Source organism: Pararge aegeria, chromosome 10 (genome assembly GCF_905163445.1).
Source record: "Pararge aegeria chromosome 10, ilParAegt1.1, whole genome shotgun sequence".
Taxonomy (NCBI): Eukaryota; Metazoa; Arthropoda; class Insecta; order Lepidoptera; family Nymphalidae; genus Pararge; species Pararge aegeria.
The window spans coordinates 16,712,078-16,735,485 of NC_053189.1; the positions used below are offsets into that span (position 1 = coordinate 16,712,078).

General features: G+C 35.9%; 1 protein-coding gene across 1 annotated transcript in view; it reads right to left on the bottom strand.

Annotated features, from left to right (window-relative positions):
• The window catches only part of LOC120626929 (synaptic vesicle glycoprotein 2C-like), a 74,182-nt gene that overhangs the window by 22,856 nt on the left and 27,918 nt on the right, over positions 1-23,408 (bottom strand). The window contains exon 2 of the mRNA XM_039894737.1: positions 14,166-14,219. Within this exon, the coding sequence (XP_039750671.1) occupies positions 14,166-14,219 (54 nt within the window). The remainder of the gene's footprint in view (positions 1-14,165; positions 14,220-23,408) is intronic.

Here is a 23,408-nt window from a genome sequence, read left to right on the forward strand (position 1 = left end):
CGAAAAGCAGGAGAATCTGTATGGTGTAATTTATAATTTCTTCAATCCTTATACTCCACACCAAACAGATCTTCGGCAATTTCCCTCTACGCACGTTTCGCTTCGAAACCAGAGCATCTTACATCCTCAGGAGATGTTGACCTTACAATGAATAGTTGTTTTAATAATTATTCATTGTAAAGTCAACAGTGGTAAAGTCGTAAGCATTGAAGAAATTATAAATTAAACCATACAGATTCTCCTGCTTTTCGCGGACTATGCCAAAAGTAAGTTTAGTTTTCATAATATATCATGGATTTCCGCAAACGCCAGCTTCTAGCCAATATTCTATCCAATAATCACTCGTGTTACCCTGTGATTGGTAGAAAAGCATTCCATTGCGAACGCGAGTTGGACGAGTTAGGATGGCCTTAACTTTAGTTCCGCAAAGCATCCGAGTTATAAATCTGCGTAATGCGACATATCGCTACATGTACGATTCATGCTCGCAACAAGGTTTGCGCCTATTTATACCCGGCTCTACACGGACATTGTCCTAAATTGCGACTCTGTACACTGCGATGTAAATAAACTACGCGAAATTAATTATGAAATTTCGTAACATTTATAAAAATCTTTAAAATGTTGCCTATATATTTTGTGTAATAATAACGAATGATAACGAAATAAATAAATATACTACGACAAAACGAACATCGCCATCTAGCCCCAAAGTAAGCGTAGCTTGTGTTATGGGTACTAAGATGACAGATGATTATTTATATATACATAAACACCTAAAATATACAGATAAAGACACTGAAAAACATTAATGTTCATAACACACTGTTTCCAGTTGTTGGAATCGAACCCACTTCCTTGAACTCAGAAAGCAGGGTCGCTGTCCACTGCACCAGTCGTCCGTCTAACGTCTAACGAAGAAATGATTACCGGCTTACTACAGGACACGGGTCTCTTCTCAGAATGAGAAGGGTTTAGGGCTTAATCCACGCTGACCTAGTGCGAATTAGTAGACTTCATACGCCACTTCTACATTATGGAGAAGAGTATTTCATAATTCCACACTGAAGAATTTTTATTTTGCCTTCTTAACTACCTTTTATAACCTTTAATTACTTACCCAAGCGGCTGTCTGGAAGATATTATTTCAGCAATGAGACCGCCAGCACCGATAACCATGCCATTTTTGTGAAAATATATTACTTTATTTTTGTTATTTGCAACGAATCTTTTGCAATCTCATACAAATGTACTACCTATAGCGCTCGATTTAATTAATAAATTAAAAGGTTTGTAGTATTTTTTATTTCAGATAAATTTGTATTTAGAAATTATAATTTTAATTAGTGTAATTATTTGTGACAGTACGGATTGGATTATAAAATTAAATAAAAACAAAATAAACTGCAAGTCCCCATAGTCCTCAGGCAAGAGAATAGTCCGAACAGTAGAAAGTGTGTGCCTTGATTGTGTTGTTTCACAAGGTGCGAGTAGGAGATTCAACTCAGGGATAATGCTGCCTTAGTTTTGGGCGCCCCTAAACGTCTTGCTACACTCAGGATTCTAGATGCTACACCTTCAGTACGCTCGGGAGTTTCTCTAAAATCCCACGTTTGTTTCGAAGTTGTCCTGACGCTGGTAACGTAAGACATTTACTATTACATCATTATTATTATTATTTAAATCTTTATTTGTACACCACAATGAAGTTAGGGAAATAAAAGAATAATAGGAATGCAAAGACGGAAGTAGAGTACAAAAGGCGGCCTTATCGCTTAGAAGCGATTTCTACCAGGCAACCTTAGGATTAGGACAACATGAGCGTGAACGTATAGGTGGTGTAAAATCATTATCTTATGGTATGAATAAAAGAACTCTGCAACTTGGTGAGTTACATTATCTAGAGCTTGCAGCTTCTGGGCAGAGAAACTGATCTAAATACACCTGTAAATAAATAAATAAATATACTAAATAAATATAATCCTATACCTATATATATACCTGTTGTACTAAAGTAATCGTTACTATTAAATTTTGAATTACACTCCTAGCTAGTTAGCGAGCTCTAATGAGTACTAGTCGAGCTTCTTGTGGCGGAACTCGTCCGAGGTAGTTAGTACCACCCTGCTTATTTCTGCCGCTAAGCAACATTTGCAATACTGTGTTCTGGCCTGAAAGGTGTAGTTGCCGCTGTAATTATAGGCATATAATAAATATAGGCACAGTGCGGCACGTTGCAGGTCATATTCGTTGCATGCTTTGCGAAGTATTGTCCTGTTTAAACGACGGTTCTCAACTTATCATGAGGTGGGCCATTTTCTTAGTCAGTCAAGTTTAACTATTTAAAAAAACACGATTTACCCTTAAGTAGGTACACTCCCGTAAGATATCATCGTTCATATCTACGTTATTCTGTTTATATGTATGATCATTAAAACCGTTTTACGATCTATTAAAACGTTACTACCACCATCTGATGATCTGATGGAGTCGCCTATGACGTTCTGAAGTGAAGGAATATTCCGAAGTGGCAAAATTGATTTATGTGGTTATATTATTTGGAGCATGTATGTACGTCGTAAACTACTCGTTTTATTAACCTTTCAAATACAAACTCTTTATTGCGAACTTTTTTTTTAATATATCAATAGCGGGCCGTGCCAAGAATAGTCGATATGTCAGTCCTAATGTATCATCACACATATGTGATGATATGGGCCCAACCCAAAAATGGAACCCAGGCGGTTTAGATCTACAGTCGAACACACTAACTAATAAACCAATGAGGCAAACATACTCTAATATATTCGCTGTATTCACTTTTCTTGGACACAATGCACTGCATATTTATAGTGGCTGAATGAGGATTCTGTACGTTCATAATTCAATGTTTACAACAATATTTTTTTCCTTACCTACTTCATGAAATTAATGTTAAACTTCCACAGAAACATCTACTATACGAGTATGTTATGTTAACTAGTTGCCTTCATCCGTATTTATTATCGTTTTTTTAGAAATCCCCCGTATTATTTTTGTACTCTGTCAGTGTCCAGGATGCAAACTATCACTGTGCCAAATTTCATCCTGATCTGGAATGGTAATAAACCAACAGACGCTTCGCCTTAACATACACATCATTTTCAATAGGGGTTAACAGAGTCCCAATATATATATATATATATATATATTTACCTAGGTGGGCCCTTAAAGCGTTATCACGTAGCAATTACCTCCGGTCATTAAATTGCACCTGCCCTTGGAAACCAACCTTGTGACGTCACGGCGACGCCCTTCATTAGCTAAAAGCTGGCATTGACTTTCCCAACGCCCGCCCGCCCTAAACTAGGAACTGAATTATAGTGTCGCTAACTCGATAAAGGTAATCTATTGTAGGAAGGTAAACTTACAGATAACATGGTATGATAGCTTTCAGAGTAAAACAGTCAGAATATACGACTACGTAAAAGGAGAATTTTCAGTCAAATTATAGGTTACTAGCTTTTGCCCGCGGCATTGAAAAATATGAACGTAAAAAATCAGAAACTTTCATATAAATTTGCATCCCCTATTTAATGCCTTTGGAGTTGGAATTTTTAAAATATGTGATAAACGTATTTCTTTATTTTTAATCGAAAACCTAGTATCAAAGTCTCATGGAATGAACTTGAAAAATAAATTGATAAATGAAAGATTTTATAGAAACTTTCATCCCTCATTTAACCCTTAGGGTTGGAATTTTCAAAAATCCTCTCTTAGTGGATAGATCAGTCAGTCAATCAGTCAGTCAGTCACCTTTGCCTTTTATATATAAGACTACATCGTGGATCTAGACTAGGAACTTACTCATAGTATCGCTGAAAATGAAAATGAAAATAAAAATGAAAAAAATGAAAAATTATTTATTTGTTATCTAAATTTCATTACAAAACAATAGGCTAAAACCTCCATTTAAGTTTGGAAAAAACCTGTATTTGGAGGTCTCGCTCTTTCTGATATAAAGTTTACACATATACTAATAACATGACTTAACCATTACATTTTACAATTTTATACTTGTTTTTTTTGTTTAGAATTTTTCAAAATCAATCATGCAAGCATGCAAATATGTGAGTGTGTGTGTGTAAGTGTTTGAGTGTGTGTGTGTGTTTATGTGTGAGCTTTTCTTTATAATCAGGAAGAGAGATTCTGTCTCATCGTACGTTAATGATTTTAACCAATTTGTTACTGTTTTTTACAGTCATGCAGTTTCAGTGGATAAATATTCAAAACTCTATTTATTCTATTATACAGCAGACAAGATTGTTTCTTTAGTTGCCTAGAGGCAAAGGCTGTTTTTGTCGCTAACTCGATATATTTAATCTTTTTTAGTTAGGTAAACTTTCAGATAAAACATAGTATCATAGCTATCAGAGTAACATAGTCACAATATAACTACTTACGAGAAGAATATTCAGTTTAATTATGGATAACTACATCGGAGTTTTAAACTAAGACAACATTATATTATCTATATATATAAAAGAAAGTTGTGTTAATTACACCTTTTATAACACGAGAACGGCTGGACCAATTTTTATGATATTTGATTTTTTGGATTCCTCTTAGACCGGAATAGGACAATAAGTATTAAAATATAACATTCATAAAAAAAAATTATCCGCGGTCCGAAGTTCGCCGGGACCGCTACTATTAGATATTAGGTGAAAAGTAATAGCCACATAAATACCGTCAATGGCGCCATTATGCATTTATGTGAACAAAAGCAACATGGTTTCCATGAGCTATCGACGGGTTATGGATACAAAGGGGTCGGTATTGAACGGCGCGGATTTCCCTGGTGTGGAAAGTCCCATAGCGTGCATAGTTTACTTTAAACTACCTTTTATTTATAAGTAATTGTTTCCGATGTACTGCATTAACCTTAGCCCTTCACTGCAATCTCACCTGGTAGTAAGTGATGATGCAGTCTAAGATGGCGGGCTTACCTGTAAGGGAGTATGGTAGTCAGTAGTACAGCATTAACCTTTTTTTTTATTCCACTATAAGTTAGCTCTTCACTGCAATCTCACCTGGTAGTAAGAGATGATGCAGTCTAAGATGGCGGGCTAACCTGTAAGGGAGTATGGTAGTCATACCCCTAATCGGTTTCTACGCGACATCGCACCGGAAAACTTAATCACTTAGCGGCACGTCTTTGTCCCACCAGACCAGACCAGCGAAAATTCATAAATTATAAATTCCCGAATTTTCGCTGCCGGAAATCAAACCCTACTTCCTCCTCCTACGACAAGGGAGGTCGTCAAAATTGTATGTATGTGAAATTGGGATTGCCTAACCAAGGTGCGGGCGATTTGTGTAAAATAATGTTAATTTAAGAGCTTAAAATATATGGTTTAACTAGCTGTTGCCCGCAACTTCGTCTGCGTTTGATTTTGTTTTTAAAGTATTCAGTATCGCTTAGCCTTAAGTGAGTATTGTAGTAAATATATACATATATATATAATATGTGACAAATAATATGCAATAAAATAAAATTGCGACTATAATTAAAGATCTAAGATATCCTATCTCTTAAGTTGGACCAGACTGCTCACGGTGTGCCAATTTAATTTAAAATCGGTTAAGTAGTTTAGGAGTCCATCGCGGACAAACATCGTGACAGGAGATTTATATATATTACTAGCTATTGCCCGCGACTTCGTCTGCGTTTGATATTGTTTTTAAAGTATTCAGTATCGCTAAGCCTTAAATGAGTATAGTAGTATATATATAACATGTGACTGTCAATTAATTATAGACAAATAATTTGCAATAAAATAAAATTGCGACTATAATTAAAGATCTAAGCTATCCTATCTCTTAAGTTGGACCAGACTGCTCACGGTGTGCCAATTTAATTTAAAATCGGTTAAGTAGTTTAGGTGTCCATTGAGGACAAACATCGTGACAGGAGATTTATATATATTATCAAACTGTTAATTCCAATTGTATATTTCTTAAATGCATCACGATTTTGATCGTATACATTACTAAGATCAGTAACGATTTTGGTCCCTTTTTCAGTGTATTAGTGACTTGTCCGCACGACTTCGTCCGCGAATGAGTCGACTTACAAACATAGTCGTATGTTGTCGCGGACTGTTTTATAGAACTTTAAAGAAACAACAATTCCGACAAATCCGATATACTTATTACATAGTTCCGTCGTTAGGCGTAACGTTTACCGTTCACGCATCGCACACATCAGAATCTCTCAAAAAGGAAATTGTTTGCAGTGTTTGCAACATTTCTCATAAACATAGTAGCCATTGGTCGGAGCGTGATGTTATATAGAATAATAATAATAATAAAAATCCTTTAATGCCATACACTATTGCTAATACAAGATTAATAACTAAAAGAATCATCCATTAATATTAACAATATGGCAAATGGCCGCAAACTCAGCCTTATGCTGTGCATTAGCAACAATGCTCAGCGCTGATTTTCAGTCTGCACCAGTATCCGACTGAGCAAACAACCGCGACGCCCGAGTAAATTTAAGAAAGAAATTTAAATAAAAGAAAAAAAAAATCCAAATAAACTGTAAAAGAGAGCCAATAAAATTAAAACTAACGCAAACTTAAATTAAACAAGTAGGTAAATAAAAGTAATTAAAAAAAAAAAAAAATGACATTTGTAGAAAAAACAAAAAATAAATACATAACATATACATAATTCCAAACAGTACTCATTTTGCATAGACAAATCTCGCTGCTTCAATTTGTAAGTTAAGGTATAAATTTTTTAGCTTGTGTTTAAATACTATTTCGCCAAGAATATTATCACATGTACGGAACGGAGGAGGAAGATCATTCCAGATCTTGGCCGCAGCGAATCGAAAGCAGCCCCTGAACCCTGCCTTTTTGATACTTGTTACTACCAATCAAAAAACAAAAACGGAACAGAATTTTTGAGATTAGCGCGTTCAACCCAACAAAATTTAAAAGCTTTATAATATTTAAATTATGCCTATGCAAAAAACCACATCAATCTAAATCTCCATTGCACGGATTTTGAAAGACAAAAGCGGAAAAAAATAGCGATGCTATCCTGTAAAAGCTGTTTGATTTTCCTGGATATAAAGAAGCCTATGAGCTATTCCAGACTATATTGTAGGTATCTCTGCCAAATTTTAGCCAAATCGGTTCATTCGTTGTGGCGTAAAAGCTTAACAAATATTCATCCATCTATCCATCCATACATCTATTCTTACAAACTTTTGTATTTATAATATTAGTAGGATGGTACGCATGCATTCGATCGTTGTCCCATATGCCTTGCGACTTGATGTTATCTGTCAAGAATTATGTCCTTGATCTCCGATAATATTCATCAGATCTTCATTAAAATGAGACAATACATGCTTGGTAATACACTGTCAAATAAAAAGAGAATTATTAAAATCGGTGCAAATTAAACGGATATATGAAGTGAAATTGATAAAAAAAATTATCCCATTGCCCGGGGGAAACTTATTGTTTATCTGACCCGGGATATCAGCTACCAAAATACCAAATTTTATTTAATTCCGTTCAGTAGTTTTCACGTGACAGACAGACCGACAGACAAACAAAAAGGAAATAAAAATTTGTTTTTGATTAGTATCCATTATAAAGCATCCCCCAAAATTTTCAAAATATATTAAATGTACAGAAATCTTTCAGTTATAGTTTTATTATAAGTATAGATTGGACCAAAATGGTCCAAAATGGTGGTGGAATTAATAAGTTGGTTATAAAATTTGCATTCATGTACGCATCAAAAGTGCCGCCTGTGGGCTTGAATAAAAATATTTTTGACTTTTGACTCAATATAAGTTAACGGAATGAGAATTTTTCTTTATAGATCCACTGACAATCTTACGCTATACGCTACCACCCTACAGAATTGACCCTACAGTTCTGATAGAACTACTGAGATATGTTTTAAAAGCAAACAAAGAAATCGTACGTCCCGAAACGTTTCTAAATTAGTAACACGGTATTTTCCAAATATACAGAAGTTCACTGGCCGGTCCCAATCTCAACCTACACTTATTTCAGTGTCGACATTTTCATAATAAATTTTGCGTAATGGTAACGAAATAGATTTAAAGTAGACATCTGAAAGTCTTAGAAATAAAGAGGTTAATTGCGTCACATTACTATAACATTTATAACTGAAGCGGTGATAGCGCAGTGGGTAGGACTTCCACTTCACTTTCGGGGGGGGGCGAGTTCTTATCACGCACGCACCGCTAACTTATCTAATTTATATGCGTTTTAAAAAATTCAAATGTTACTTGCTTTAACGGTGAAGGAAAACATCGCGAGGAAACCTGTATAATATATGAGCGTTCGCCATAATGTTCTCAAAGTTGTGTGAAGTCCGCCAGTCCGCACTGGGCCAGCGTGGTGGACTAGGGCCTTAACTCTCATGGTGGGCAGAGACCCGTGCCCTGTAGTCGTGCAGTAATGAGACAGTATGATTACTATAACGTTTATATCGTAAGAGACGATTGCCTGGTTGTTATGAGTTCAGTCTATGTTTCGGGGGCCCGGGTTCGATCTCCCGCACGCACATCGAATTTTTAGGAGTTATATACGTTTCAAGTAAATATCACTTGCTTCAACGGGTAAGGGAAACATCGTGAGACTTGCTTTCCTGAGAGTTCTACCAATCCGCACTTGGCCAGCGTGGTGGGCGTTCTCATTCCTTCTTCATTCTGACAGGATATACGTTTTGGATAGAAGCTGGCGTTACTTTGCGGGAGTCCATGATATATTATGAAAATTACGCTTAATTTGCTATACTACGTTCGACTTTTTTGAAACTGTTTATTGCACAACAAAAAAACAAAGGTTCACAAAGGCTGCCTTCCGAACCGGTGGTAGAGTCACTACAAACACGCTGACTTGACGTTTCAAATGTGCTTATAAACTGGGTATACTTGAAATAAATTAATTTTAAATTTTGAAGCTCCGCTGTTGGAGCGAAATTTGCGTAGAGATATTGCCGAAGATCTTTTTGGCGTGGAAAATAAAGATTGAAGAAATAATAATAATACAGATTCTCCTGCTTTCGCGGAGAATAGCAAACCAAGATTAATTTTCATAATGAGACACGGAAGAAATGGGTTAATGACGATGTTTTTCTGTTGTGTTCTGTTCGAAACTATATGCAAGTTTAGACTTTATTTATCTATTTTATAAAGATAATATATTAAGTGAAACAGTTTCACTTAATAATATTGGAGTATAGATGTTATTCTGAGCTTTGCTAACCGAACCGTATAACAATAAAGGATAATATGATTGTAGTGCACTGGTAAACGTCTCTCCGCTTGTCCGACATTTTTGTTTATAATAAAGTTTGTGAAAAACAACACGCTCGTTATATCGTAAGTAACAGCCGCAGAAGCTGTTGTTTTTCGGATTTCAGACATATCGAAGTTATTTAGGCATTTTAACGGAGGCTTCTGCATACGTTTTGTAATGTATCATAACAAGAGATGGTCTTATACAGTGATACCATTTCGATAGGTCGGTATAATTGCTATTGAAGTGCCTTGTGGTGAAAGATCACAAAAAAAAAGTTATACAGTTGTCACCACCCCTCCCCTTCCCGCAGCACCCTCTACTACTGTCTACTGCGATCTGCCCAGCAACGCGTGATGATTAAAAGCTAGACTTCTCGATGGGAGAGGAAAATTATCACTAGCCTCTCCCCGCTACCATTTTAGACCGAATAGACAATATAATCCGAAATCTGGAAATTAAAGATTGATGACCGTTTTCAATAATGACATATAAGGCAATGCCTACATAAGTAAGGAGATTCCTTGGGATACATCAACCTTTCACCAATAGTTATCACCTGAGAGTTGGTGAAACGTTTTATAGACATGGCCTCGATTATTAGGCATTTGTTTAGGCGATGCCTAGGTTTAATGAAAACGAGCATAAATTTAATAAGTGCTTTCATTTGCCTTTCATTTCCTTTATAAATTTTATGTCTACGATCTTAGTCGTTTACGATTTCTTCGTCTAGAGCCAATCCTGAGTATTGAAGCCATGTCATGATGTCAAATAATAATCCCATTTCTGTTACAGATGCGGTGTCACAAAGCATAGTCGTGTGGGTGATACGAATGTGTGTGCGCACACACAAGGGATAGCGTTATGCCATTTTGCGTAACGCTAGCTAGGTTACGACCGCATCACGATAGATGAGTGCGCAAGTCTCCATATAATATGTATGAGAAAAAAAAATGCATCTATTTTGGTACCTGAAAAAGGTAAACGATAAACACTGGGTATCGTCTCGCCGGCTGGTGTTGGCAATAAAACATTACAATCTTCAGTGAAATAATAGTCGTTGCGTTTACGATGCTGAACTGTTGAAACACCTAAAAATGCCATGCTTATGATGCCCGAGAGTCGCAGGTTTTTATATGCATTTTAAATTTATAAAATTGATAATTCCTCCAAGTGTAGGTAAAAACACTAATAATATTTTATAAAAAAAAAATAAGATGACGCTACAGTCGCTATGAGACTGATGTGAAATTCATATACTAATTTCGGCATCGACGGTAGGAGAGCTGTAGCCTAATTGGAGAAGGCGCTCAGGCCGCGATTGCCAGAGAGTCGGTTCCGAAAATGTTTATATGCATTTAAAATATTATAAAATACTAGCGGACCCCAGCGCCATCTGTCGGGCTGATTTGTGAATCTAAACCATCTAGGGTGCCACCCAAACGCATACCAAAAAATTTATTCAAATCGGTCCAGACGTTTAGGAGGAGTTCAGTGACATACACACGCACACAAGAAATATATATATATAAGATACAGAAATCGTGTACGCGACTAATATAGAAGCATCAAAAACCACTCCACTTTAGTATGGTTTGTCGAACAAAGGGCAAGCCGCTTCATACCATTTGTAACTTTCCGCCAGTGTGAAGTGAGACGTGCGCAGAGTGTTTTACTGTTTGTGGACACACTGCATGCAATAACGGTTGAATGAGGGTTCTGTCTGTTTTTAATTCTGCGATGTTAGGCATAACTCCGTAATTTTTGTTCGAAAGGAGTTAAGGTTGCTCTGTTTACAGGCTATGGCTAAAAACCCCATTAGGTTCGTTTAAGCCATAGCCTATAAACATCGGTAGGCCATCTGCTTGGTACTAATGCTATAAAAAAACGAAAAAAGAATGAAGATGGAGCCGGGTTTTTTTTAACCAACTAAAAGGTTTTATTCTGTTTAATATAGTAGGCATTTTCATAAATTAATATTTTTACCTTTTCAATTATGATAAAAAATAAACGTTTATTTTTATCACATTATTCAATACCTATATTTTAGAAATGTTTTAAATATGAAAATACTCCTTTCCCCTAAAGTGTCCAGGGTATTGGAAAGTAGAGCAATAGTAGATTTTAATCCGTCGGGAATAATAATCAAGGCAATAATTGCGAGTGAATAACCTGTTTCGACCAAAATCTAGAGAGCGGCCTAGGAAACTATCATACGGTGAAAAAAACAGCAAAAATCATCGTATTTAAAAGTTAATCCTGTTTTTTCCTCACAAGTGTGATAAAAACCGTCGTATGAAACGCATTACTTGTTACACTCTCGGCTTTCTTAGCACATTTGCTTTTAGCTCATGCGCCTAATATCTCGATTGTAAAATGCGATGATACAAAACTAGATTCATAATCTACTATTAACCCACGACGCGAAACGGCGGGGTGTTAACAAGTTTGACGTGTCTGTGTGCGTGTGTCTGTGTGAGTGTATCTGTCTGGGCATCGGAGTCCACAACGGACCATTTTGATTTTGTTATTTTGGAAAGGTGAATTAAATCTGTATTCTTAGCTATGTTTGATGAAAATCGGTTCAAGATGGCCGCCGGCACAAAATGGCGGATTCCCTTTTTATTTCATAATTCCCACAATAACGGTATAAAATGAAAGGGCTTCATCAGTAGAATAATGCACACTATATTAAAAGGGAATGAGGATAAGTGATATTTTTGCCGGTGGTTTTTAATTTAATTTTATTTCAAACTGGCCATCAATATATACTCGTTTGTCCACGAATAGCAGCAGTATGAAAGTAAAGACTGTGACCTAGGACTTAATGGTCGCTCGTAAACTATAATGCCTACGATATCGTACACGGACTTTATGTCTTTGGCATTGGGGAAGAAAGTTAATTTCTACTACACTTGTTTTCATTTATTTTAATGACTCAATATAATTCCGCTGTCTGAGTGGAACTTTTGTCACAAAACTCATTCTTGTCTATCATGAGTTTCCTTAAAGTTTTAATATACATTTAGTTTATTTTCCAGGCAAAAATTTCTTAAATATAGTTGATTAACCAGAAAAACTTAGTTTCAAATCTTCAATTACCAGACCAATATACGTTAATTACAAAAGGAAACAAGAATTAAACGTCAAAAAAGGACATCTACTTTTACCTAAGGTAACCTAATAGTAGCCATATAGGTATAATTAGAGGTTATTATTGACTAAATGCGCCCTGCGGTGTTACCGGTGGTGAACAAATCGTGTGGTGGCTTTGTTAGGACGTGCAGGAATGTCAGTATTTCCTGGAAAAATACAAATTTTCCTTCCTTCCTTGGGAAAATTATATTTTTCCAGGATCAAAAACCTTAATTATTATTCTCTGGCCTATAAATATACTACCCATCTATATTTAAGGAGTTATGAAAAAACAACTCTAATCTGTCACTTTGAGGACCGATTTTGCTCAATCACAGCTAAGAATACTCCCGTAATTCACCCTGCTAACGAAACAAACAAGCCAAATCAAAATCGGTTCGTCCGATAGGGAGCTACGATGCCACAGCACACACACACACACGGCACACGCGCACGCCCTCGCGCACGTATGGACAATAACATCTGAAAGAAACCTGTATGACTAAGAATTCTATATAACGTTCTCAAAGGCGTATGAAGACAACCAATCCGCACATGGCCAGTGTTGTGGACTACGGCCTAATCTGTTTTCATTCTGAACGGAGACCCGTGCCCTGTAGTGGGCCCGTAATTTGTTGATAATGATGATTTGTTATATCACAGCCGATTGGCGCAGTGGACAGCGATCCTGCTTTCCGAGTCAAAGGCCGTGGATTCGATTCCCACAACTGGAAAATATTTGTGTTATGAAAATGAATGTTAGTAAGATGATGAATATATAAACACCCAGACACTGAAAAACATTCATTTTCATCATACAATCTACGCTTACTTTAGGGTAGATGGCGATGTTTGTACTGTCGTAGTATATTTATTTATTAAAAAGCTATTAATTTATAGCTAGCTTGAAACTATATACATTTTTAATTTACAAACATACCAACTTAAAGTCTAAAAAATGTGTTACCTCATAAGATGTGGCCGTCGCGCTCGTCCTAAATAAAGCTTTCCCGCCAAAACAACTTGTCATGAGGATCAAAAACGCGAACTTTTACCACTTGGGTTTTTATTGTTTCTTTTGATGATAAATAAAATGCTGCCATCATTTATTGTTCTAGTACATTTAAAAGATATTTTTGCAATCCTCTAAACTGAACTTCCAAGAGATTTTCTGCGTATTCTTTGTATAATCTTCGTGGCTTTGAATTATGAAAGATTGTTATAAATTATGACGAATTGATAGATGTCTTGCTGAGTTATCTTTACACACAAACTTACATTCAGTCGTACAGAAAGTATCTAAATCTGAGTTTCAAGATAATTCTATTCGCGTTATTCGCTCCCCTGCTGTCCGTCTGTCCGTCTGTCCGTCCGTCTACCTGTCAGCGGGATGTACGTTACGTTTAAAAACACACACACAAACTCTTCTACTTTATGATCAGTATGCGTATGATTTGTTTTAAAAAATCTACATACAGCCCATACCGTATCTTCTACTTTATGAACAGTATGTATAGAGATTTATTTAAAACAATCTACAGCCCATAGCGTTTATACACGGACTCTTCAACTCCATAATGAGTATGTATAGAGTTTTTTTTAAGTTCCATAGCCTATTAGCGTTTATACAAACTCTTCAGCTTCATGACCAGTATAGATAGATAAGTTGTAAGTTCAAAGGTAACTCACCGGCGTGGTGAAGTGCGGTCTCGAAGGGCGCTCTCTGCAGTCGCTCCTTGCTCTCTGCCAACAAACACACAAATAGATTAGCACAGTGCCAAGTGTCGGCTCACTACACAACTAATATTCGATTCAGACGAGGTGATACCAGTCGCTGTCGTTTGAACACAATGAATTCCAATGTTTATATTATTGGTACCTACTACATACGATTTGAGAATCTCAGAGTACAATTCAACAATGCATTTAGAGCTGAGCACGGCTAACATGGGCAGGAGACAATTATCTCCTGGAGGAAAGAATAAAAATGTATCTTCTCTCACAGCTTTATCAACTTTCAGGGCATTGTCACAAAAGTGGAAATAATAACCAAACAAAATATATGTGTATTAATAAACCGGGGTAGACTTCTTCTATTGCCTGGTTCCGGGCAGGTGGGCACGTTTATTAAATCCCTTGTCAGGGTCATATAATCGGGGGATATAATATTTGTCTCCTGCCCGGTCTAGCCCTGCTGCTGGGGCTGCCGACAATTGCACAGAGTCAACGATTGATTTGATTTTAATGATATGACTTTAGAAATATTGTAATTCGATTATTTTTTTAACAGCTATTTTAAATTCTATGTTGTTTAATATAATCTTATGCTCGTTGTTTAAAACATTAATTTGAATATGGACTAGTCATACTGTCAGTCTGAAATATTAACTCTGTATAGGTTGGTATAGATTATTTCTTAGCAACGTCGTTATTGTCAAAAAATAGCTATATCTACATTTTTTATTGTATTACAACTTTGCTTAGTATATATAGTGTTCATTGTCTATATTCAATCTATGCTTATCAACAGATTATAAATAGATTGAATATAGAAAATTAACACTATACAGGTACAATTCAATTGTATATTTTTTATAATTTCAAAAAAGGAATTCCAATCAAATGTCTACATAGGCTGTGGAAATTATGGAGGGTAGAGGTAAGGAGAGTCATCTTATATGGGAGAAAAGTTGAAAAAGTGTCCAGTTGTATGCGCTAAATAACAGTTCAAAAATCCTCCACAATGGCGCTGGTGGATGCACAGCATGCACATGCAGGGTATGGTATGAATGTAGCAATCGTAGATGAATTGAAGTATGCCGAGTTAAAAAATGTAATGTCATTATCGACTAAAGTAGTTAATTATTGAGAATTTCAACAACTTACGTTGTACAAAATATTGTGGTAAATATAACCTTACTTCCTTGTTTATTTTTCAAGCCTACTCTAACAATATTTGGTTTGGCTTCTTTCAAGAGTTACCTTGATGCAAATGTGGCGCCATCCTAATTTAATAAATTTTAACGACACTTTTTCATATACACAGATGATCCTCCTTACCTCTACCCTCCATAATGGAAATGAACTGGAACCCTGTGAGGGCGCTGTTACCAGATCGGGAGCCGGACTTATATATATAGTAATTATTTAACAATGATAATATCAATTTTAAATATTTTCATTGACAAAAAACATGTCCGCTGACGTAGTAAAATCATCTTTATTGTCAGATTTTTGTATAAAATTCAATGATTTCATGACAGAAGGTCGTTAGGTCTGCGAAACGCATGGATATATTTTTGATACAGCTACGCGTAGAAGCTAATTAGGGATATGGGTATAAATAACTGCCACAGCATAGGTTAGCCCGATACCATCTTAGACTGAATCATCACTTATACCAAACTAAAAAGAGGGCTAAAAGTCAGAACAATGAATGGTTAGGTACAATAAAAGTAGAGTTAATTTTATGTCACTTGTCAGTCGATTTTGAAAATCGAATTCTGTTTTCAAACTTTCAGAATTCTCTATAATTTTCATTCAAGTAAACTTTTTGCCTATTGCACATTAATTACAACATATTTTGAAATAATAAGACACCGTACAATAATTATTATTATGAATGATCTATATTCTCGATCTAATACCAGTCTATGTACAAGAGATAAAAGGATTACATTTTATAATTACCATAATACCTTTATTCTTATAAACCTAATTAATTCTAATCGGACTAACTACTATTTTTATAAGAGCATATTTCTATTTTTATCGATGACATGTTTAGTATTAATTTATAAAAGGTGTTATTTATAGAGTAAGTGGAAAACTATTTCTTTTAGAAGTCTTAATACCCCGATATTTAAAAAAACGTGTGTGTACTTATGTACACGCGATAGAAGATATACTTCACAAGATAATTTTTTTTTCAAAAATTTTATCTTTCGCCTTATTCCACGTTTGTAGAAAAACGACACTAACAATATAAAAAATATATTGTTTGAATTATTGAAAGTCAACCGTAAAACCTTTTTTAGAAAAACTAAAATGTTAATTATAGCTATCTTCATGGTGTCGGTTTTTTGTGACGGTTTGCGCGCGCATCGAAAAAATTTACCCATACCTTTTTTCTCTAACGCGCCAAAAGTAGTATAACTTCAATAATTTGATTATTTAAATTACTTAAAGCTTAAGATTCAATAGGCAGATAAATAATCAGTCTGAGAATAATTCCTTAGAGACTATATGTTGGCGAGTCTTAACTCAGCCCTCAGTAGATATTATAATATAGACGTATAGTCATTAAATAATTAAATTAAAAATTGTGGACCGGATTGACGAATGGGGCAACTGCAAATTCTGAAGAAACACATCCAAAGACACTTCTTTGAACCAATAAAAAAAACGTTGATCATGTTAAACGAGTGAGCTTACGAATAAATGTTCCGAAAAAAAGTCCGTAGTTCAGTGAACTGTCAGGTGTACAAAATATCAACTCGGCCTGCCATTGACAAAGAGCACTGGTCCGAAATAGCTCGCCCTAGAACTACGAGTATCTTCAGTGCCGCATCTTATCGGCCCGCCTTCAGAGCGGCCCGGCGACGGATGTTTACGTGAATAATTGGCTCACCTACTACTTCAAACTAGCTAACATATTAAATACTATTGCCAGTGTTCTTTGTCTGCTTTTATTAGAATTTTTTACAAATCCCATGAGAACCGAAAATTGTTTGGTCTGTGTTATGACATCGCAGGCCTTCGTAGCTGCTTCCAAGCGCTTACAGGAAGGAGAGGTCATTGTCTTGATTTGTTACAATGTAGCAGTATGTTTTTCCCACAGTTGGTTTTATTCTTCTAATTAACACCGAAGGTAATTTTTGCAGATAGGCACCGAGGACAAACCTCTGCGGTTCTTTCGGTGATTTCATACTAACCATTTCAATGTAATTGTTTTATTTGATAAATAAAAAAATAAAAAAGTTATTTATACCCACTCTTCAATATCTATAAACGGGTAGAGATACTACTCGTATCTCATGGTGCGCATGCTAGCTCTACTGGGATAAAAAGTAGGCTATGTCTCTCCGTCATTACTAATTCCAAGCCAAAAATCATGATTGGTTGCTTAGTTAGGGCGTAAAGTAAGGACAAACAAACAAAATCACTGTTTCATTTGTAGTATTAGTATGGATTAGCAAATGCCAGCAACTTCCGAAGTGCCTAGAATCCCGTGAAATTAAGAAACTTTTCCGTAGCGCCCCTATCTGCTCGTCTCTAGAAAGCAAGCTACATGCAAAGCTTAAAGCGTGAATATAACATGAAAAATTAAATACTTTTCTGCAAACTTTTTAAATTATAGACGGGGGTAGATTTTTAAGAAATTATGACACGTACTTTATAATCAAATACCAAGTTTCATGGCTATAACTTTATAAATTCAGGCATGGCAATTTACAAACTGTTTGTCTTTGTTGAACACCCTTGAGGGTACAATTTAAAAAGAGTATTTACTCAGACAATATTCAATCGAAATTTTAAATGTCTACATATTGGATAGAAGCAAGCGTTACTTTGCGGAATTGCATGATATATTATTAAAATTATGCTTAGATTGCTATACTCCGCAAAAAGCAAGCTCGAGAGGATGCTCCGGATTCGGAGCGAAACGTGCGTAGAGGGTACATTGCCGAAGATCTGTCTGGTGTGGAGTATAAGGATTGAAGAAATTATATAACACCATACAGATTCTCCTGCTTTTTGTGGACTATAGTAATTTAAGCTTAATTTTCATTATATATGAGGCGTGAGACGTTTTCACTGTTTTAGGACACAATGCACTGCAAACAATAATGGCTGAACGAGGACTCTGTGGAACACAGAACACTCATGCGTGGAACTGCGTGGAAAAAAATAACGTTATTTACGTGTCAATCGTATTAAATGCATTGTTTGGCATAGACACTTCCAAAATAGATCGCCATAGTACCTACAACACTACTCGTAGTATGAGAAACTGCTCGCTAAAGATACGAGTATCTTTTGCGAAGCAGTTTCTTATCGAACGCGACCTGGCAGCGGATGTTTACGTGAATAATTGGCTCAACATGTTAAATCATTATTAACTAGCTAATATTTTTATAGCAAAATCCAGACCGGATTGTTTTTGATTGAGTCGCTTTACTATGGAGAAAAGCGAGTTTTTATTGTTATAGCTTTTGCCTGCGATTTAGGCCGCTTTTTAAAAATCCTGCAGGAACCATTTATTTTTTCGCTAGATGCAATGAAGAATACATTGCACGAATGATAAATTTCGTGAACATTGGTTCCCCGGTTGAACTGATGATAGGAAAACAAAAAACGTATGTGTAAGTACAGATACGTGTAGAGAATACGACACCAACAATAGACAATAGTTATTTAATACATTGAAAGTTTTATTATTTAGTTGTCTCATTATCGGACCACGAAGTTTCACTGAACATTAAAATTTGAGATTTTTGTACAATTGAATCAATTAAATCAACGGAATCAGCCCGAAGACTTTAACAATTGTATTTGTACACTGTCAAACCTTTTTGGAAATACTAAAATGTCGACTATAGCTAACTCCAGGGTGCCGGTTTTTTGTGACACTTTAATACAAGTTTAATACGTGTACAAACTTTGTACCTTTTTAAGAGAAATCACTAAGATTACCGGTGCGGAATGAGCACCTTGGCACCCCAACAACGTCTATTGTTTTCTCCTAGCTATTCGCCCGTTGCCACTTCAACTTCGCCACTCGGTGAGCCATGTCGATAACTATACTTCTTCCACGGAACTCCTATTAATTATAATGAGATCGAATTAATCGTTGAAACGATGCTTACAAATGTGATTTCATCCGAGCTCTCCAATATACGTACAGACGTCATGACCCACCTCTCTTTTATTGCGAGTATAAATTAATTGAGTTTGGGTTTGTTTTGCTTTGTAACGAAACGTTAGATGTGTTTACACGTTAGCGAGCTTTTTGCACATTAACGCGCCGTTGCGCCTACGCATATTTTGATTAAAATTCCGTTCAGCGAATAAATTAGCTTGTAGGATTGTTGTATTTGGAAAAATACGCAATGGTTTCGCAATAAAGGATTACATAACCGAAAAAAAGCTTGGTTTTGCTATAGCTAAAAGCTGGTGCTAAAAAAAGCGTGCAAGTTTCTTATGGGCTTCTTAGCCTATGTCTATCTAGTCTTATCTTATATATAGCTCTATCTCACTCTATTCATATCTCTGTAACTTTTTTCTGTGGTATACAATAAATTTCATTCGTTCATTCATTCAATGAGCGATGATGAACTGACACTTACGTAAAACAGAATAAAGCTAAGTTTTTATTCGTAGTATGGCGTTGTAAGAATAGTTTTGAATGTGGAATATGTTAGAGATATTATAATTAGGGGAAAAACCAAAAATACCCATTTCACACCACTCGCTCCACAATGCTTTATTACATAACCTAGTATTGAAAGGTCAAGTAAGACAACACATTCTGTAGGCTGAGCGGGTAAGTAATTTTGTACTGGAGTCCCTAGGGGCTTTTATGATTCGAATAAGGAACATCGCTTACGTATTAATTATTCGCGTATTAGAATAAAATCAGTTCACTCTAATATTACAATCTCGCTCTAACGTATGATACCGACCCTGTCACTCACCAGAGCCTGGTAAGCGCAAACCATAGAGTAAAGATTGTAAATAAAAAGAGAGAGAGAGTTAGAGTATTCAAGTCAGGGTTAAAGTTCCCTACATTTTGGGCGCCCCTAAAACACTTACTACGCTCAGGATTCTAGATGTGACACCCTCGCTATCGGGAGTTACTCTTAAATCTTTCGTTTGCTTGGGATTTATCCCAGCGCCCGTTACGTAACATCATCGTCATTACAATCTTCCCAGAGTGAACGTGGTAATCACTAAGAGACGCTGTTTGGAGCAGATGTTATTTGCTTCATAAGCCACAGAATTAAGAACGTACAGAAATCGTGAACACGACTAATATTGCATAATCACAAACCACTCGACTTTCATAGTGTTTCTTGGACAGGCGGTTAGTCACTAATTATTTAACCTCGAAAGTTATAAAAATTTACTAAAAACGGGGAAAATAGGAAAAGTTTTTGAGCTAGCAACATTCCGCAGGTGTAAAGAGACACGTGCGTTGGGTGTTTGGACACAATGCACTGGATTCAAATGGCTGAATAAGGGTTCCGTATGTTCTTAGTTATTTCCTATGTGTTTAATATAACTGCCATACCCCAAACAGGTTAGCCCCTTTACCATCATACTAATAGGTGAGATTGCAGTCAAGGGATAACTTGTATCAAAAAAATACTAAGTTATGCTATTTTACAATAGGGAATTCCTAAACTAGATCAGATTTTTACTAATTTTTAATATGCATACTAGGAGCAGAAAATAGTAGATCTACTCATTCAGAAAATCGGTTCCGATTCCACGGAAATATTGAGTATCAACGCGAAAAACATGCCTCAAACTTAGCCTTTCTTTTGAAGGCAGCTAAGGGTATTTTATTTAGACTATCGATGCAGACTAATCCGTCGAACAAAGAGGCAAGCGGGCGGTCCATTAGCCGCAGACATAACAAAGTCGTGTTACCATATCCCAGCACATTTCACAATGCCACTATTGTAAGAATGTTATCTACTCCCACCTGTCTGTCTCGGTGCTCTATTTCATTATGGATCAAAAATTTTAAAGTAGTATGAATAAATAAATATAAATAAATATACTACGACAATACACACATCGCCATCTAGCCCCGTATTACTTTGTAAGCGTTATGGGTACTAAGATGACTGATGAATATTTTTTATAAATAACTAGCGTACCCAGCCCGCTTCGCCGGGCTGGATTTTGCTTTATTTTATTTAAACAATAAACTTACATCATTAAATTTTTAATTTAAGTCTCATAATATATTAAATCATTTATTTCTCTCCGTATTCATTCTCTTCTCGAGTGGGTGAAGATCATTATCTACAACCATGTACACCCAACAATAGAATATCATCATAGTAAATAAAAGCTGTATTTGACAGGTTGACAGTTCAAAAATAGGAGTGCTCCGATCGTCACCAAACTTAACAGGGCTACTCGCCAGGTCAATCAGGAGATTCCCTGAAAGTTTCATTGAAATCGGTCCAGCCGTTTCGGAGCCTATACGGAACATACCCACACACTTTCTCTTTTATATATATAAAGATATGGATAAATACTTAGAATATACATATAAACACACACCCAAACACTGAAAAACATTCATGCTCATCACACAAACATTTTCCAGTAGTGGGAATCGAACCAACGGCCTTGGACTCAGAAAGCAGGGTCGCTGCAAACTGCACCAATCGGCCGTCAATGAATGAATGAATGAATATACTTTAAAGGCACACCATAAAAAATACATAAACGGTCTCCGTATGTTCTTATTTCTTCCTAATCGGTTTCTACGCGACATCGTACAGGAACGCAGATTTTCCGTATTTAGCTGCACGTTTTTGTCAAAAGCCCATCGGACAAATGTCCCTGAAATCGAAACTGTTTTTCTCATTTCAAAAGGCCTACTGTCAGTTCAATAAAGATAAAGAACTGATTAAGGAGTTCGGAATTTCTTAATGGCAGCGCAGCACATAAAATAAATGCAATATATATATAGTAAACAATGAATGAATGACTGTATGAATGAATACACTTTTGTTAAACACCACATAAACATATAGAAATATTAAGAACAATATAGCAAACATTTATTAATTTCTATATTTTTTTTTTTAATTTATGTTTTTACCTACACTTGGAGGAATTATCAATTTTATAAATTTAAAATACAGTCGCTATAAGACTGATGTGAAAGACATATACTAATTTCGGCATCGACGTTAGGAGAGCCGTGGCTTAATTGGAGAAAGCGCTCAAAATTTTTTATATGCATTTTAAATTTATAAAATTAATTAATTTCGCCTACATAAACCATACCTTTTCTCAAAGGCTTGTGAAGTCCACCAATCCGCAAAGGGCCAGTGTGGTGGACTTGGACTAAGCCCCTCTAATTGTGTGCGACCAGTAGTGGGCTGGTAGTGGGATGGTGTGATGATGATGATGATGATGACATATGACCTTGCACAAATCTTGTTTAAAGAGAAGAAGAGAAGAGATACATCGCATGCATCCTAGAGATAGATATAGGGTAAGTATTGTTTATCCCGGAAAACACCAAGGTATTGAAATATTGGATAGAAGCAGGCGTTACTTCGCGGAATTCTATGATATATTATGAAAATTAAACTAGTGTGTACATTTGCCGAAGGTCTGTATGGAGTGGAGTATAAGGATTGAAGAAATTATAAATTACGCCATACAGATTCTCCTGCTTTTCGTGGTGTATAGCAAATTAAGCTTAATTTTCATAATAAACCAAGGTATTTTGGGGTTATTTAAATATACAGCCTTTGTTAATTTTAGCATAGATATCCTCCCGAAGATGAATAGGATAGGTACTTTTAAATAACATAGTTTACCCGGGGATTAAAAAAAAAGAAAATGGAACTGCGGGATATAAAAAAGTACGTTTATGTCATGCATACAGTGACGACGAATTTGAAACTTCTTGTTACAATAACTTTCAAGTATACCTACGTAACGAAATGGCCGCTATTGGAATGTCACTATTAATAAACTCCAGATGGAACCAGTTTATAACCAAAACCGTCTGGAGTTAAACCGCATTGATTAGCGTTGATTGGTGATGATGCGGCGGTCAAAGAGTATGGGAGACATCAGATAATACCATTGTCATGACATTCCCGTGGTATCTAGGCTTGCCACACACGGGTCTTATTTATTTATTAGGTCTACTAGCGACTTCACATAAAT